Here is a 19913-nt window from a genome sequence, read left to right as displayed (position 1 = left end):
GTTGAGGAGGCCTGCATATGTCTGCTACATACACACCATAAATTTCAACTGCAGTGATTGTGATGGTTATTTAACATGTATTATAAAGCAATCTATTAGCAGTTACATTGGTTTTTTCTCCACAAAAGGAGACATCTTTATGTCAACTGCTGCAGGTTCTTTTGAGTTTGGTAGGGTGTGGGAACTCAGAAAACATTTTTAAGCTCTCATCAAACAGAAGAAATAGCTATTATTACTAGACACCCTATAGTTCTGGCAATGAAACATTAAATAATTTATTGTAAGACATTTGGGGACAGGAAAAATCAAAGGCAAAATAAAGAGTGTTCCTTCTGTGCAGGGTCCTCAGACAGAATTATAAATTGAGACCTTGGAGGGCTGTGTTAAAAGGAACTAACACTATGCAGAGCAGAAATGGATTTTCTTAGGTAGTTTCCATATAATGGGCTTGGTAGCTTTGAGAAATGCCTTTCCCTAATGGTCATCCTATTGATGTAGAGCTCAAAGACAATTTTTCTAATTAAGCAATAAATTACAGCTGAAGCAAAGCTTGGTAACTCACTATTAGTTCTGTGCAGAGCACTGAAACTTCAGATTGCTAAGGACTCAGCAAGCCTCTTACCTAACTTTACTCATTAATTCTTGCTTCTCCACCTAGTTTTTCTTAGGGCTCTGAGATCAAAACACTTCCCTCAGACCTCACAATGTCACTCAAAATGTAGGTGGTTTTGGCTTGCAGATTATAATTGCCACAACAATTTTAACAGCTCCTTACCTCTCCTACTCTTCCTTCATTTTCCCCCATGAAATTGAAAGAGCCTTATTACTGTTTTTTTCTCTGTGGTGGTCTTTTTTTATTTGTATTTCTTTTAAATTCTGATGTTTTTTTCCTTCTGAGGGGCTGGAGAAAGGCACTGCTGATACACTACCTTTCTTTGTTCTCAACAACTTGTAAGATATGACAATGTTTGATTCCTCACGGATCACTGGGAGGCAGCCAAAGGGCATATTCCAGATAATCAGGCTGGCAGCACATGCTATGTAAAGATAAACCTGCTTCATGAGAGTCACAAATATACCTTCAAATTGCTGCAACTGACAGAGGCAAGACCTAAAACTTGCTCCTACACTTTCCATTGAAATGCCTCAGCAACGCTTCCTTCTGCAGTAAATCGGCTACCAGATAATTTTATACAACCTATTTTTTTTTCTTTGCATTGTAAGGGCTTCTGAGATGTTTGTATTTAAGGAAGAAGATCTCCCTACCTAATAATACACTTAGTGATATCACCAGTGCAGGAAGGTTGATTGAAAGGTGAAAGGAACATCTGTTAAAATAGAAAACTGTGCGGTATTCTCTCCTTGGGAAAATCCCTTGCTTAACTTCATGCAATTCGTTTGTAATTTGGATAGAGAACTCATGCCCTCAGGATGAAAACACCCTACACAGAGACTGAAAGTTCTCAACCTCCACAAAGGTCTCTAACCTTTCCAGCTTCAGCAGTTTCTAAAGAAGCTGAATAGAAAAATGACCCCGTATACACAACAGTATTTCATGTCCAATTGGGTCACTTTCCATGACACAGGTTAGGCAGAAACAGCTCATTTGCTAACAAATCCTCAGTCTAGTGCAGTCTTTATCTACTTCAATTTATTCACATCCACAGGTGTTTGTAGACACAGAGGCCAGATTTGATATAGGCATGCCACTGATTTCTACAGCAACATAACATGGTGACTTCTTTTCTCTCTTTCTCATAAAGTATTGCATTTGCATTTTTCATTAACATAAACAGCTTAGCCAAATGTTTTTTAGATGTTCAAGCAAATTCAAAGAATAATAATCCAGGTAGATTATAAGAAGGGTTCTTTTCAGCCTACAGAGTACTTCTGAAAAATGGGACACTCCCCATCCCACCTTCCCAGACGGTCCCCTCTAGCCATGTCTATTTGCTCATCTCACACCAACAAACAGTCAGAAAAACCTGTGAAAATCCATTTTAGCTATTACAATCCTAAATACCTTTAATAACTGAGGTATCATCAAGGAATCCTTTTGCATTTTCCCTACTTCTAATTCACAAGCATTTTGTGTGAAATTTCATTAGTATTCAAGTTCCCATTAAAAATTGTAAAAGCTTTTACTAACAGTGAATTGCAAATAACTGACTTCCACTGTGTCACTGCCATAGTTATGCAATATCAGAAGATGAGACAAAATACCAGACAATTCTTTGGAAAAAACATTCTCATTCATTCTAAATTACACACAAATTTCAATAGGCATCTTATACAAGAGTAAGGTTTCCAAATCTGCAATTCCACTTATCATTCTTTCTGCAAGAAGGCTGCACTCAATTGCATACCTCTTGACAGGAGATGTAATCACAGTTAAGGTGCAAGATTCTAGCCTGAATAAAAGTCAATACAGAAACTTTTAAAATGTATGTAGTAGTGTAATGGCTGGTTTTTCAAAATTAAAAATCTAGTCTTTCCTTCTTGAAGCCAAAATTTTCTGTGCTCAGTCTGTATCTTATCTCTTCACTAAATTGCCTGACCTCAAAAGACAGTATATGCCAGCAAGTTTTCATTACAGGGAGCACATTCCTCTGAGAACACACGAACAAAACAAATTACCCAAACCAAATCTTAAACATAAAACACCAAGACTGGATAATAGCAAGCCTCTCTTGAAGAATTTGATTTGTGAATATCCACTCACTGAAGACTATCAAAGAATACAGTCACTTATTCATTTCAGCTAGGTAATTTCCAGTGTACCAAAGAATGCATACAATTGACATTTCTGTGCACTAAAATATTGTGGCAAGAATTAAATCCAGCAGGCTTCACCAAGGACTCACTGGTGGATTAGAAGGAATTTCAGAAACCAGACTAATCCTCTTCTCTGTCACATAGTCTACCAGATATTTGATAGCAATGAGCTACAGCCCCATGCAATACTGGAATAGCATTTAAAGTAATTAAAGAACTATTGACAGCAATCAGATTCATCTAAGATTCTTTATCTTTTTACATACGATCCTTCCCGGGCAGAAAATTAATAGCTGAGGAAGATATTGCAAACATATGTAAAAATCTGTTTCTTGGTGAGGAGCTCTGCCACATTACATAGCCTTTTACAGAAATACAAAGCTAAAAATAAACAGAAGAATAATACTTCTGTGTTCAGAAAGTGCTGATTTCTAAAGAGCTTCTAGAACACCCCAGCAAATTATGAGAATCCTTGGTGAAGGGATTCCTGCAGTCTAAAGATTTCCTGTCATTTGGCAATAGTAGCTACAAAGCCAAGTAAGATTCTTTTCACATAAAACAACTGAGATGAAAAGTACCCTCAATTTCCAAAACACCCTATTTCTGTAGACTGCTTTCTATTTCATCAAGCTGAAGATACTTCAGGAGATTCTATATTCTGGTTCAAACAAGCACTTCAAAGTAAGAGATGAAAGGGGAGAGGTGTACAATGATGAGTTACTTCTCAAACTACATTTCTGCCCATCCTTTAAGCCTGCTATGATTTATAAAAATACAGCTTGGCATTTCAGGAAGGAAAATGTCTTGCCTCCCTCCCCTGCTATCCAAAACACATATCTTCTATCGAATAGTCTCTGAGTGAAAATTATGACCAGCTGTAAGACTGTGCTTCTCTCTGCTGCTGAGGGAACTTCTAACAGCAGTGAACCCAGTAACTCAGGGTCTAGGCTTTGCAGGATGTAGCTCAGATGAGTTAGAATTGCTGTAACTCTCCCTTCTGGAAAGAAAACAAGCTTCTTCTGAACAGCCATGCAGGGCAATCTCAATCTATGCCATTCTGAAGGAATTTCCACCAATAGGTACAGAATTAAATACCTATTATATTTTCAATAGCTGCCTAAGGGGTGCTTCAAGCAGGCAGACAGAAAATTAGGTTAAACAAGAAATCCAGACAGAGTTTTGCTAGTGGCAGAGGAAGAAAATTCTTCTATCAGTCTCCTGCTCTGTTGCAAATTGTTACAGACCTGGTGACAGGGCAGGTGAAAAAAAGGTCAATTGACCTCCCTTTTCTGTCTTTGGCTTCTGGTAACCAATCCTGAAATGTCAGAAGGTATTTTAAAAATAAAAATTAATTTGTGCTGTCTCAAATGTGTGGTGACAACAAAAAACAACCCTTCAATTTTTATATTTAAACAACGTTTATGCCACCCCTAGGAATCTGCTTTAAAGGCTGAAGCCAGCAATCGGAAAGCATTTGCATTAACCAACCAATAAAACACTTTCTGAACTGTGGGTTTTTTTGTGATGTATACTACAGTGGTACACAGTAATCTTCCTGGCTATGACACATTCAGCTACACAGCTCACATTAAAAGAAAGAAGAAATTAGAAACCCAAAGTGCTGGAACAAAGAATTACTCCTATGCCAAAGCACAAACGCCTAAACTGGCTACCAGTCTGATCTCCGATTTTAAATGGTCAGGTCACAATTGAACATACTCCCCTCCTTACTCACCTAGATGAGAGACAATTTCCTAGCATTATTTTTAAAGTCTTACTTTGTGTGCTGGATAAGAACATAATTTCAATGATTTTTTTATAATCTGGAGGTAGATTTTTTTACACAGACTTAGAAAGCCACAGCTGGTGGCAAGAAGAACGAGCTCATGTCAAAGCAGCTTTCAGAGACAGAGCATATGCAGAAGGCAAACATCTGAAATAAAGCCCTGATATGCCAGAGAAGTACTGTCACTTTACAAATACCTGTCACAGGTACTGGAATAGCTGACTGCAGATATGTTTTGACCTGTGGCTAATGGCAAGCATTTCCTACTGGCATTTGAGCTATTAGCTGGATCAACCAAGCCTCAAAGGCTCAAATACAAGGACTCCTGCCAGAATTCCTACCAAATGTCTCTTAGTAGTTTTAAATAGACACACTTGATTCAAGCAATTCAGCCTATAGGCAATTGTGGAAAACATTCAAATACTTGAAGGTATAGAGGAATAAAAATCAAAAGACTGACAAGTCAGCATGTTATTGCAGAGTGTTAAGTGTGTCCGTCTTTTATGCTACAGAAGAGGAAATTACTTTATCTGAACTATAATGAAACATGTAGAAATTAGAAATGAATGCCCATTGTGCTAAAATGCAAAAAACCCCAATTTGCTTAATAAACTGCTGGCACATTTGAAACTGAGTTTCATTATAATCCTCACTGAAGACTCTTTCAAGCACAGTGTCACCAATTTAGTACCTTTAATGCAAATCATTCAAGTATTGTAGTGTTCCCTCACCAGAGCAGACATTTTCAAGGAGCATCTGAAATGCAGAAATTCTGACACAGAAGGCAGACACTACCATGGTGGAAGCACAGATATATACAGGATCACAATGGGTGTGAGGTTTTAGCATTTAATGACCCTGCACTGCACTTAACACTGGTACTAAAAGCAGAAGAATCTCTTCTGGGTGTGTTCATCCAGCTGAGGAGCATGCCTCATGATGTGGGATCCTTCCCTTGTGCTTTGCTCTCACACATCAGGAGATCAGCTCCCAGCACAGCCACCAGGCACTCCAGATCTCCAGATCTGTTTTCTGTGGCTGTAACACTCCCCACATTGACACTGTCAGTGTCCAGCTGCAGAAAGAGGTTTTCCTTTAAAACAGAGACAGGGCACTTATGCCATTCAGATGACCCCTGTGAAAGCCAGCTCCCATGGCTCACCTTTGCCAACACAGCCCTGAGCACCTTTCTATTAAGCCTGCTGACAGGGAAGCAGCAAAGCAGTAGCAAATAAAAGCCCTGAGCACTGAGCTGCTCAGCAGACACCAAAAAGGGCTGTACAGCCCGCTGGCCTTGAAGGTAGAAATAGTAGCTGAGTTGTTGCCACTTCATCTTTTGATGCGCTCTCTCTAACCATCTCAGGGAATTCTTACTCCCCTAAGAATTCTCCAGCTCAAAATCACACTTCTGGGTTTTGTTGGTTTTTCTCCAACAAATGAAAGACACTTCGCAGGATTTTGGAAAAATCACATGTATGTTTTAATGCACTCATTTTTCTGGAACCCTACTGCTCTTTAAGATAGAAGCCATGATTTACTATGTGTATTTTGGGGCTATTCCTTAAAGGAACAACCAAACACAAGTAACACTTTTGAAACATTGAGAGGTATGCCAAATGCAAAAGTACTTGTATTTTAATAATAAGTAATGTCAACATTACAGCTGTAATGGGAAGTTCCAGGAACATGGTTAAACTAAATTCTTCTTGGCTCAGAGCCATGCAAATATTTCTTTTCCATATTCCCATCAATTACAGAGGTACAGTAAGTGTTTTTGCTTAAGTGCACTATTACAGTGGACACAAATAAGCCATTTTTCTTCCAGTGGTTGGAGCTAATGTTGCTATAGTTTCATATTACACATTTGGCAGACTTGAAGCACACTCAGATTTTTACTTGTGTCGCATTAGTAAGCAAACCCATTTGAATCAACTGAAAACAGGTAGTACAACTGAATGTCCTATCCAGACTACACACATTTACAGTGTCCAAAGAGTAGTTTTTACTTCAATACTGGTATAAGTTTTCATCCTTGGGAAAGCAGAGAACAGTTGTTTTTAACTGTTCATGTGCAAACAATAGCAGGCATGTACCATCAGAGAAGTGTTTTAAAGAAAAATTACATTTTAGAGATCAATTGCCATTTTAAATACATGTTTTAGACTGACAAATTTATACTTAGACTTTATTAGGACAATTAATAATCTTATTAATAAAGAAAAGCTAACCAGAGGTATGCACACACTTTATATGCTTTTCATAGTGAAATAAACCACTCTCACAAGCATTGCCTTCCATCACTGACAAGGTCTATTAAAAAGTGAAAAGAAAAAGATCTGTTAAAAAGTGAAATAGAATTGCCATGTACTCTCTGTGTATCACCTTAGTCTGCCTGTATCATGCATGCTTGTCTTCTCTTGAAGAAGCCCCAGACCAGAGTATGAGTGTATTAGGATAAAACCAAAATTACCTATTTTCTGAAACTTCCAGTTCCACGTGGAGTGCACAACAAAGACACATCAGAAATTGAATTTCTACAACACTAGTGTAAAAAAAATGTCCTATAGAATTATTCATTATCGTTAAACATGAAAAATTATCAAAGGAAACCATGTTTCCAAAATGGTTTTTCATCCATGTTTCAACTCTTCAGCTCATATGATCATCTTGGAAAAGAAATCAAAGTATTTCACCAAGAATTAAGTATGACCTTATTCATATTCTGCCTGTTCTTACCAATCCTTTACACACAACTTTACTGGGAGTATCTGACCATACAAAAACAGCACCTAGCCAAACACACAGGCAGGGAGGTAAGGGAATACAGTTCCATTCTCTTCAAGCCAAACAGGTAAACTCCAGGAACTGAAAAGCCTGACCTTACATGTCAGACTGACCAATGCAAGGATGACTGTGGGGCAACTCCAGCAGCTAGAATTGTTAAATGTGAAATTACTAACATGGTGATCCAGGAAGACAGCATGGTTTTATGTACAGCTTTATGCTGGATGGTAGAGAGGAACACATTTTCTTGAGTTAAATTTGAGCTCAATTGTAGCATCAAAACTGTAGAATTCTATCTGTACATATTGCAGTTAGCACAAAAAGAGTTGAAATAGGTTAAAGCTCTCAAATGTCACTACAGTACATTGCTTTTTTACTGCAATTCTGTTAGGTTTCATTTGCAATAATTTGCATGGTAGAACTATGGAAAGACCCCCATTTCACTATTACCTTTCACATGGAAGAGCAACTATTGCCCCAAACCCCTCTTGCATACCCAGCTGAAGAAATACTGACTCCGTCTAAAGGTGATAAAATTTACCTTTCGGTCACAGTGGCACGAACAACCATGGCAGGGAAACAACTCATTTTTGAATGGTGAAGAACAGCAGTGCTAAGAGACTTCAAAGTCCCTTTTAAAGTGACCTTTAAAGAAGTCTTTAGCTCCTACTCTAGACAGCTGGTCTAGACTACTTACAATATAACCATTATTTGGGTGCTAAAAGCACCAATCTAACCAGGCCACATAAGGTACTTCTGGCTCACTGTTCTCCTTCCCATTACATGCCTAAGACTTGAGCAGTGAAAAACCTCTGATCTTCACCATCAGTGCACAAAGAAAGTGGCTGTACCCCATTTTGACCCCTCTTTCTCAGACAAGAGTACAACAATATTTTCAGACAGAAGGACTACAACATATTAGTCTTTACACGAAGGCTATGGGATCTCAGTAGTACAACATCTTAGCCCCCTGGTTGTAGATGACATATGGAAAGCACATGGACTTACTGACAATTCTTGGATTAATTTTCTTAATTCCTTGTGCCCATGCTTCTTTGCAATACTCTCTGGATCATCTCCATATTTATTGGTTATTTTGCAAGCCCGTGTGGCCTCAGGACAACTGAGTAGAAATGCTGCAAGTTTCTTCAAGCCAAATCTGGCGGCACAGTGAAGCAGGGTAGGAAATTCTTCCAAAGGGCTATCTGTATAATGGAAATAAAGTCTTAAGAAACAAAGTTCTGCTTTTATAGAACACCTTCTTCTATAAATGTCTTTTGAATATTAGTGCTGTGGAATCAGAGTTTTCAAGCTCCTGGTATTGAACTAACAGCCAAAGAATTATTTTCTCAATTAGCAGTTTTACAATGCCTATACACATATCAATAAAGGAGCCTCTGGTGTAACTGAGAAATCTCATTTTTATCCTAACAGGGGGATTTAAAAGCACTTCTGTTCTACTGAGAAATAAGCTTTCTTGCAAAGGGCAGACAATTCAACAGTCAAGACATGCCTTTGGCAGGTAGAATATTTTTGAGGGGGACATTTTTACAGGTTTATGATGCTATGTTTTGATATTAAAAATAATTTCTGAAAAATCAAAGGACTACCAGACACCTGGAAAAGTTGCTTATCCTTGTGATGAAAAACCAGAGAATTTAAAGATGAATTAGATAAAAGTTTTTAGGATTTATCAGAAATAACCTGATATTAATTTCTATCAAAAACCACTTTTACATTGGAGCTGGGACATTCCATTTATCATTTCAGCATCTTCCTGTATTTTAACTCTATGAATGAATACAAGTTACATACAACAACCACCAAACAAGTAACAACAAAGAAAAAGAGCTCAAGCGTAGAAAATACTTCTCTCTACATTCATACTCTACTTCCTGATTAATTGTGGTTGGCTGTGTACCCACTTTAGGAAAATTCCCACAGGCTAAGACAACGCTATCATAGAGTAATATTAGATTTTATGCTCTGTTTTATAGCTGAGGTTTTGCAGAATTCTCTGCAGAGAGGAGAAAGGACTATGACAGGACAAAACATACAAAAAACCCCCAGCAATTCACTCTTAGGCTTGTGTATTTCAAAAGGGACTTTAATTAAAAGCATGTGTAAGTCAGCATGCAGTGTATCTCTTCCCCAAGCATGCACCCAGCCTGTCCCAGGCATCATCAACTTTTTGCAGCCTGAGGGTCTTTCCTACCCAGTGCATGAAGGAATGGTCTTCATACCTCAGGTTTTAGCTTTTATATTTTTCAGATTCTGATCTGCTTTAGTGAGTAAGTCTAGGCTTCATATTAGGGGATAGTAAGCTCTGTTCACAGGATAGGTAGACAAAACAATTCCTTCTCTAGCTGGGGACCAAGGACAAATGATCTAAATTTCAGGCATAAACAATGGTGGACTGAAGAGAGAAAACAAGAAGGATGGGACTTCATGGGCTAAAGCTGTAATTGGACAATTAGCTCCAATATGCAAGTGGACCAGAACTTATAAAAGTGTGAGACCCCATGACCAGTCATCCATTTTGGGGTCATTTTGGGTTGTGCTGCCCAAGGTGGATCTATTGAGGCCTCTTAATAAATACACACTTTATTATTTTGCTCCATCTAGTCTCTGTTCTGGGTCAGCCTTCACAAGGCATCACTCCCCGTAGTTTGCTTTGAGCCTGGCTCCTGCTAGGGCTCAACTGCCAGTCCCTTATTCATCTTACTCTCCATCACTGTCTGCCCTCTATGCAATTCCAATGATTTACTCATTCTCATAATTTCTTTTTTGAAGGGCTCCAGTGTAGTTAATTGGGCCCTGTAGAGAACCAACTCCACCACACACACTGCTCTCCCCTCAACCTTTTCCAGCTTTTCTGTAACTATTTCGAGAAGACAGAAGGGATGCACATGATACTCAACTTTGGGATGTGCCATATAATTCATGCATTGCCATAATTATGTCCTGTTTTGTTCTCTATTCCTTTTCTAATAATTCCTAGTACTTCATTAGCTTTTTGATCTGCTGCCTAGCAACAAGTTGATGTTCTCATGGAACTGCTTGGTCTTATTCCTCAGCACTAATAGTCTGCTCAAATCCTCTAATTTTGGATGATACCATAGGACTGCTTTTCTTCACTTGCACTATTTTGGTTTTACCTGTAATGAATATCATCTGACATTTTATTGCATAAATGCAGTAAATGTCTAAATGAGACTAAATGTCTCATTCCCTGCCCCCATTAGCCTTTTTCCTTGCTACACTGAACACTTCGTATTGCTAGCAAAAAAAGATTTTTCCCAATTGCCTGTCTCCTGGCTTTGGTCAGTTATCCAACCATACCCAGTCAGTTACTGACTTAACCAGGTTTACTGACTCAAAAAAAACCCTACAAGAAATTCACAAAGTCAGGCTTCACATTACAGAAGACTTTTTAAATTAACAGTTTTATTAGTTTGTCCAGTAGAAATGATACATTAAGCTGCTTCTAAGTCAGAGGGTTGCCTGAGAAGCTGGGTTTGGGCATCAACTCCTGGTTGGTCACACATCCTAGTACTAAAATTGAAATATTGCACTGTTAGAAACCCAGATATTCTACTTGAAAATTTCTTCAGAGCTCTTAAAGAATGCCAGTTAGTCCTGGTAATTTCTTTGTGTTCAACCTGCCTGTTTTTGCAGTAACTTCATGGTCCCTTCAACTCCAGACAGTCTATTTCCACATGTCTCCCATCCAGGACTACAGCTTGGGAATTTACACAGTTTTTTCTATCTTTCTTGAGTTTTATTTTATATCCCTGTCATCAGTTGTCTACAGGTTAGCCAGCACATTTTCAGCCCATATTGCGCTGGAAGAACTTATGACTTATGGAAATCTCTTAGCTGTCAGTCTTTAACAAACTTTCTAATTTTTACATTCTTCTGCAAAGTGAAATGTGGCTTATTTTTGTACTTCCCCTGCCCAGCCTTTTTGTTCCAGGAGAATCATAATATGGGAGAGAGTAAAATCTCACCCCAATATTCAAAAAAATGAACAAGAGCAGTTCTTAGAATAGGCATAGCTAAGTACTAACTGAGAAAAAAAATGTTAGGACAATTTTGACTGCATTTTGGACAAAGAATATTCCAGCACTAACCCATTCCAATATTATTTTTGGTGGTATTTGAGTGGGCCACAGTTTAATCAAAAGTACCATTAACAACTCTAAACTGATTTAAAAACAAATTTAGTGTTGCCTGACTTTTATTTCCACCAGGCAAAGAAAAATCTAATCAAGAAACTGTAAATACACAGTGCCTGTGTAAAACAAGCCACTTGTTTTAGAAGCCTTGGCAGGTTGAACTTCCATCAACAAGAGTATGTGTTGTAGTTTATACTCCCTTGTATTTGCAGTGTGCTTTAAAATCCTTTGGGCTACAACAGGCAATTGTAAAACTGCATAGCAGCTAAGGTTTTTGAGACAAGTACATGCTCCACAACTTCTTTACTCAATATCGCTCAACATTTTAATTAAAGTTCCACAAACTAGGTTTGATTTGGTCATTTGAAGAACTATCAGTTTTAGCCCAGAGTATATGCATTTGACTTGTTATTTTTGTCAAGATTTTTCTAAATGTAAGAAAAAATAAGATTCTCTTTAAAAAAGTGTTCAAACCTGAGCTAATATTTAAAAAAAAAAAACTTCCACAAATGCTCAAACTGCTCTTCTTAGTACTTGTGGGTTCTGCTATTTGTTTTTTTAGATGTCCAGCAATGCAATAGGTACTCAATAGTTTGCACCCTATTAGACAACACCAGAGGGTCAAATATAATCAATAAAAAGAGCCTTAACACAGTATTAATACCATGGTCTGAATGAATTTCCACTCATAGTAATGAAATAAAAAAAAAAACTGGTTGCAAACCTGAAAGGCAATCAAGTCTATATTACCAATGGTCTGGATGCTATGATTTCTTCACCAACAGAAAGAGAGGAGGAGGTGACATTCATAGCCTGCTCTAGGCAGATATATAACTGCCTAGAATGCATTGCTGCACTCTTAAAGTAATGCAGAACAGAGGTATTGCAAAACTCCTTCAGCTCCTTGCACTTGAGCTGTTTTGCCTGGTCACCACTCAACTCCTCCCTAGTTGAGTTTGATATTCAGGCAGGACTCCTACACTTACATACTTTGAACATTCCAGGAAACTACATTATTAACAAATTAAATACCTTAGCCAGCCATGGAGGATGGTAAAAAGAAAGAAATTTATAAACCAATTTCCTAAGACAATCTTTTTTCTTTTATATTGCTCCTTGTTTGTTTTGCAATTGCTTTTCTCTAAATTAGTTGTAGGATTCAGCTTAACCAATTCTTAACCTGGATGGGACGAGATATGTCATACAGAGAGCCTTGTTTGCAATTTCATTTCAGATTTTTGCATCAATTTTTAAATAAGATTACATTCAAGGTTCATTCATTTAGCACTGAGCCTTAAGTTTTCCTTGGCCCTATACCTTACAGCACCACTCCTAATATGACATTGGATAAAGTTGTCTACTCTTTATGTATCACCACTGAGTGTAAATGACATAATGCTGAGCATGTATTTAAAACTCTAAAAAATGGAAGGAAAGCTAGATATCATCTCCAAGACAAGGGTACAGCAAGAAGAAGAGATACTCTGACTGCTTAGAAAATAAACTGCAAAGGCAGGAAAACTTAAAAAGCAACATTGGTGGTATAGTGAGATCTACATAGAACTCCAAAAGGAAATGAGTGGTTCAAATGGACAGTTTTAGTCTCTTCTGCTTCTGAACCTGAAGCCTGGTGGCATCAAGTTGTGACACAAAACAACAAGTCATTGTGAGCAGCCACAGACGACTGAGCTTCACTAACTTCAGACAGGTTTCAATACTCTGATTTTCAGGCACTCAGTTGGTAGCATGCTGCACTCACACAAAGTAGGATGCAATCCTCAAGGACCAAACTTTCCCAGTCTTGCTGAGAAGCCCTCCCTCAAAGCCCTGAACTACTTGAGGCTGGCTCAGTACAATTGTTGTCTTGGTAAATGCAGTACTGACAGTAGAGATGGCGCCTGTTCTTTCAGCAACATTTCGGTGACCATTTCTGCATGCTGTGGTACCAGTAGTCACTCTCTGCTAATAATAATTAGCTAATAATAACATAACCTAATAACTTTGCCTCCCATGCAGTGAAGGGAGAAAGATGTCCTTGTACTTGGCCTCTCAGAAATTCCTCCCCCAAATCCATTTATAATTATGAAATACAGTAAGGTTAATGACCTCAAAAGAGATGACTGAAGCTTTCTAAAAGTCTTTGTTTTTTGCCCTCATTGTGAAAGGAGACATCACTAATTGTTTGAATCCCTCCCAAGTCAGTAGGAAATGTGAAGAACTTCTCTCCTTCCACCAGATTCTGCAGCAGAAATCACTGACAGCTATAGGTGCCACTGTCAAAATGACAGATAATAAAAGCCCACTACAGGATGTATTTGTGTTCATTTTTAAATTATAACTGTTCTTAAACTGTCAATTCTCAAAATTGAGCTGAGCTCTTAAGACAAACTAGATGTTCTGCTGTAAAGAAAATTCCATCATACCATGTTTAACCACTTCAAATAAAGTTTTGCATTATACACAGTAGGAAGAGGCTGTAATTATTTGAAAGCCCATGTGCTTCAGGTAGAAAATACCATTCTTGAACTTGCAAGTTTGTCACACTGAATTGGTGAAAATTGCTGGAGTGAAACTGGAACAACTCAGTTCAGCTAACTATATAGAACTGAGAAAAAGCAGTAAGGGTGTAGTGGGGGTAAAGTAGCTTTTACTCATCATCAGTGCTTTAATGGAGAACGTTAACAGAGAAAAGCTGTGGCTGTTTGGCACCTACACGAAGAACTAGTCAGCAGATGATCACAAGCTGGAAGGAAAGGTTAAAGGGAAAGTCCTCAAGTGTCACAATATTAAGTGCTTTAAGGTGGCTTCTTCAACTTTCAACTTACATTGAGGCCAGTGCTTGCTTTTAATTAAACTTCCTTTTGAAATACACAAGGTTAAGAGCGAATTGCTGGGGGATTTTTTGTATGTTTCGTCCTGTCATAGTCCTTTCTCTTCTCTGCAGAGAATTCTGCAAAACCTCAGCTATAAAACAGAGCATAAAATCTAATATTACTCTATCATAGCATTGTCTTAGCCTGTGGGAATTTTCATAAAATTGAAGTAAGGAAACAGAGCAGCCTACAGTGATATTTCTGCACATCTTGTAAGACATCCTTCTTTTATTTCCCAAATTATTGAAACAGGACACGGTTGTTTTTCCTAGCAATTTAAATAGCACCTAAGATGACTTCTACAGTGCCAATATCAGTACCTTCTCTCTCACCCCATTATTCTGCCAGAAGCTAAAAACCCAGACTCTATTTCTTCTTTTGGGATAGATGTTTCAACTTGGAAAAAATAATTACAGAAATCAGGACAGAATTTGCTATGTTGCTAGCAGTTTTAGGTGACAAAAAGCACTGTTTTCTATAAAGCAAGTTAAGGACTTTTCATAAGCACCAGTAGTTGAGTTTAATTAGAGAAATAGCAATAGATAACTTGTAAAAAGGGAAAAATAATTAATAGTGGAAAATGAAGCAGGTTTTCCTCAAATAAATTGTTATTTCTTGGACAGGAAACAATGCAACAAAAATTCCCAAATCTGAGGATTCTGAGAATCAGGGCTTTCCAAAAAGAAACATATTTCTCAATAAATATTTTGAAATTTGAGTGGGAATTGATTGGTATGCTTTGACTGGATTCTATTACCAGAATATAAAGGAATGTGCACACAATATACCTGAAATCAATTCAGTATGGAACGTACAATATTTCAGACAGTATTTCCACCTTTAGTTACATTCTTTCACAAGAGGTGACACCATCACTAAAAATACCAGACAAGTCTTGGCTCTGTCTCCAGTTAAAGCTGTGTGTTAAACACATTTTCCAGTGGTTTCTATCCAGTCTGCATTTAGCTTGCTCATCTGTTTCAGAGTTAACCTCTTGCACCTTTGTCACCTATCTTGACACTACAAGCCTAGACATTGGCTGCTCACAAATATTGCATTGTCATACTGAAAGAGTGTTGAACAGCCATTTTGGAGATGGGACTGGCAGCTTAAAAATTATGTCAGCAAACTTGCATCTCATCATATTTTGATCTAAACCACTGTCTGTACAGGAAAGTATCATACTGCATTTTAAATTCATTACATGGTATGCCTCTTGGATTTACTTTCACACTCCCAAGTTTTTAATCACACAGATCACAATTTGTGAGAAGTCAAACCATGCGATTCATTAGTTATCCAATAAATTAATCATAAGTTCTTCATTCTTGGTTCATTTTGAGGTCATATTGAGATCTTTCAAGAGCAGCAATTTATCAGCTGCACCCTGATGTGCAAGAATGTTCAAATAAAGCACCCATGTAGAACAATACAATTTCTCTTCCCTATACCTCATGCTGAAAACTTGCACTCCTCTCATCCACTACTGGACATGTCTAGTGGCTGTTTGGGATGCTTTTATGGGAGTCAAAGACACAGGTTCATACACCTTTCAGGCAGAAAAGTGATGAGAGTTTAAGCCTCCCATATTCTGAGTGCTTCCAGCACTGCAAACACATCTATTTTTCCATGAAGAATCTGGGCATCCAACTTTGCACCTTCATTTTGGGCCATGCATCAAACCAATCCATTTCAAGGTCACTATTGCCTCAGGCAGTCAACTTGCTCTTGAAACACACTGGCTTTTTTTGGGGCCATAGGAGGTTGGTTAGCATTATTCTCAATATTCAAAAACACCACCAGATCTAATAGTTATTAGTCACTTAGGGAAAGACTCTTGAGTCTGTGTTATCCCCCCTATCCTGCAGTCTTGCACAGGAAAATGTCAAGGACAGGCACCTCATTTGTTTGCTCCCACTAATTTTGATGTTTAAGCGCATTTTTACATTACAAGTTGAATCATGTTTATCTAATACACAGGAGTGAATTGCATCAACAAAGAAAAGGAAAGGAAACATGATGGCAATCCCCATAGTGCTACCTACAAAACTTGTTTGAGTTTGGTTATGAGAAGTGGCAGGTTCACTGATTGTATACAGAGCTCTTTTCTCTCTCAAAACCAAAGTCTAACTACACAAAACAGAAGTCAAGCAGCACCCTGAACATATCTTTCTCAAGTATTTTAGAAAGAAAACATTTTCTTGAGTAATTTTTTTCCCCAGACGTTTCCTAAAAATGCTGAGGTTTAATACACATTCCAAAAAACATCATAATGATGCTTTCAAAACACAAGCTAAATAAGCACACTCTTGGTTTATTGTAAACCAGTTTGAATCCCTAGTAAGTGGCTAATGAATTCAACCAGGGCCCTCCATTTGGTACTAACGGCAGCTTCTGTTGATGCATAACTGAATTGTCCATATAATGTATCTACTTTATAAAGAAACCCTACTTTAAGCTCGCTGGGATGCCTTATTTTGAAAATTAAAAATAACAAAATTATCTTTTTGCCGGAAGTAATGAAAACCACTAAGTGCATAGGTATTAAAAGTGACTGAAGAAGTTTAGTGCTGTTTTAAGATCAAAAGCCATCCATTCTTTTCAGATAGAGAAAACTTTCAGATTTCCCCTATAACTGGAAAAAGTGCAGTTTAAACTGCATTGCGGAAGAGCAATTAGTAAAAAAACCATACCATATACAGGCATCTCCACATGACTCTTACAGACCATTTTCTCTGTAAGTATGAATTTGCTCAGCTGCAAAGCTGTCAATTTGCAGTTAATCCAAAGCTGATCAACAATCCACGGAAGTATAAATACAAAGTACTGAGCCACAAAGTAATGATTTACAAAATTATTTCTCCAATTTTTTCTGCTTATGTTGTCTTTATTGTGGATTCTTCCATTTCCCTAGAGGCTTTCAATACTTAAGGATTGTCTTATTAACATTCATAAGTAACAACCATAGCATCAGTAATATAAATCAGTACATAGAACAAGTGACTCACTAGCTTGGCGATGGTGCTCTTCTTCACTTTGGAGTAGGCTGAATTCATAAGTAGATATTTTGTTTCTCAGTAATGAAGTCAGAACATTGTCTACCTTCTCTACAGAAGAAAATTTCAATGCCTGTTTAAAAGAAAGAAAAAAACAGATAAAAATTAGTGCATTTGTTGCATATATATTTTTAACTTTATCCTCAGAATGCTGGTGAATCAAATTACTCAAAAAGGTATTATGGAAAGATTTTACACTAAGAGAAGCACAGTTTTGGAAAACTATAGAAGAGATATTTTAATACAAAAATTATGACAACATGATCCCACTGTACATAAACATGCATTATAACATATGAAGTTCAGACATGACTTAAAGCCTCCTGGATGAAGTGTAAGGACAGGAAGATCTATGCTGTACTACCGCTGAATTACAGCAGTAATTCAAGATGAGTTTAAAGATTATAGTAACTCTCTGCTACCCAAAACTTATACATTAAAATTGTGGACTTGTCTAGGTAGGAAACAGCTTCAGTTTCATCACCCAAAACAAAACATTGTTGCCAGAACAAGAAACTGATATCAGCCAGATAGATCAGCTTCCTACTAAACACACAGTCTTTAGACAAGGGAAATCTGCATGGACTGCCAGGAGATTTTTGAGTGCCTCTTTCTGGGCAGAAAGTCAAGATCTATGCCTAACAACTTTCAAGGTAGCCAGAATTAAATATTTCTTTGCCTGGCCTCACAAGAGCAGCCTGACTACAGAGATTTGAAGAGTAAGGACATTTTACACCAAGCACTACAGCTGTGTACCCCAGTCTGTGCTGCACTGGGCACCAAAAGGAGCTCAGCCACAGCAGAGAAGAGCTCAGGGAGAGCTGCTTTACTCTGCTCAGGGTCAGTAGCCCTGTGTTAAAGCTTGCCTTCCCACAACCAGACTGTCTCTGGTCAAGATGATTCTGGGATGACTAAAATGGAACATCTTCAGACATGCTTAGCATATGAATTTGAAAAGAAAGTCTGTGACTGACATGCTGAGGAGAAAATGACAGGGGGGTGTACTGATGAGCCACAAAGTTTAATTCCCAGGGCTGCTAAAAGGGAATAAGAAAAGTAAGTATGGCGTGATCAGAAAATGTGGAATGCAGAGGCAGGATATAATTTTCATCCAACTCCTACCAAGAATTAGAAAAGAAATTTATGCAGGAAGCTAACAATATGATTGTTTATTTTTCCCATGATTAACCCTGGCCCTTCCAATATTAAGATACGTAAAAACCACTGCATTTCTTCTCCTCATAATTCACTCCCTTTCTGTGATGTCACACTGCATTACTCAGTATTTTTTATTCAATAATAGTGAATACATATAATAATGTTCAATAAGGAAAGGAATAAGCATTAAGGAAAGACTCCACCTAGGAAAAAAGAATAAAAATCTATCCTGAGCACAAGACTTACTGTACAAATTCAGAAAGCATATGCAAGACCTCCCAAAATATCTATAAAACCCACAAATTATTAACATGAATAACAACACTACATTTACATGCTATTAAGAGGAATAACATAAAAATTCAGTTAGGAACACATACTATTCTCTCTCATTCCAAATAGGTCTTCAATACATAATCATTACATTGCCTTAACAGAGTTCAATCTAGAGTAGGACAAAACCAAGTAACACCACAGGAGTTGCTCAGATGAGTGTATATGGCAGATCCTGTGTCATGAATAAAGAGGCTCAAAACCATTGGTACTCACTGAAGCAACTGTGTAGTAGATACCCCACTATGCAGAGAATAAGAATTTAAGTGGGCTTCTAGACAAACTAAGTTTGAAGTAATATTTTTAACATTTTAAAATTTCTCATACTTGAACAGGCCTTTCCTCTAACGACCAGCCTATCAATTTCTATGAATTACAAGTCAGGAACAATGCACTTATTATACAAAGTTATCAGTGGGAATTGCTTCAAGTTTTCCACCTCAACTTTTTGTTTTTCCTCTTACTCTTGGGATGTAAAATCTGAGGGCTTAAGCAATGATTTAACAAGCTATCCTCTTAAATCATTGCTATGCTCTTAACTAAACTGTAATGGTGAGCTTCATTGTGCTCCTCTATAGCAAAGATACAACAGAAAAAAAAGATTAGTTAATTAAAAAAAAAAAGCAAGCAGCTATGTCTTTTCTCTCACATACAGAAGGGCCAGTTCCAGCATTTAGATGAAGATAACAGCTAAAACAACAGGAAAATAGAAGTAGGAATAGGGCCACTCTGCCCTATCCAGCTGCATATCATAAAAGGCGTCTCTTCAAGAAACAACTCAGTTCAGAGACTTGTACTTTACTGCCCATTCCTGCCCCAGAGCACTCACAGACTGCAACTCTGCTGTGCTTATGTATTTTAACATATCCTACACAGATCTCTGTAGGCCCAAGAAATCTTCCCAAGAAATCCCAACAACAATACAAACCTGAAGCTCCTGGAGAAGCTTCACCAAAGCCAACAGAAGCAG

At 37.7% G+C, this 19913-nt stretch overlaps 1 protein-coding gene across 1 annotated transcript in view; it reads right to left on the bottom strand.

Moving 5' to 3' along the window:
• BANK1 (B cell scaffold protein with ankyrin repeats 1) overlaps positions 1-19913 on the bottom strand; it is a 134724-nt gene that overhangs the window by 67819 nt on the left and 46992 nt on the right. Inside the window, exons 8-9 of the mRNA XM_054295404.1 lie at positions 17405-17525; positions 8354-8550 (exon numbers count right to left, since the gene is read on the bottom strand). Coding sequence (XP_054151379.1) covers positions 8354-8550; positions 17405-17525 — 318 coding nt within the window. The remainder of the gene's footprint in view (positions 1-8353; positions 8551-17404; positions 17526-19913) is intronic.

Source organism: Melozone crissalis, unplaced genomic scaffold (assembly GCF_028551555.1).
Source record: "Melozone crissalis strain CALT ecotype California unplaced genomic scaffold, PUWL_Pcris_2 ptg000006l_1, whole genome shotgun sequence".
Taxonomy (NCBI): domain Eukaryota; kingdom Metazoa; phylum Chordata; class Aves; order Passeriformes; family Passerellidae; genus Melozone; species Melozone crissalis.
Note: the sequence above shows the minus strand (reverse complement) of the source record. Positions and strands in the feature narration are given on the sequence as shown.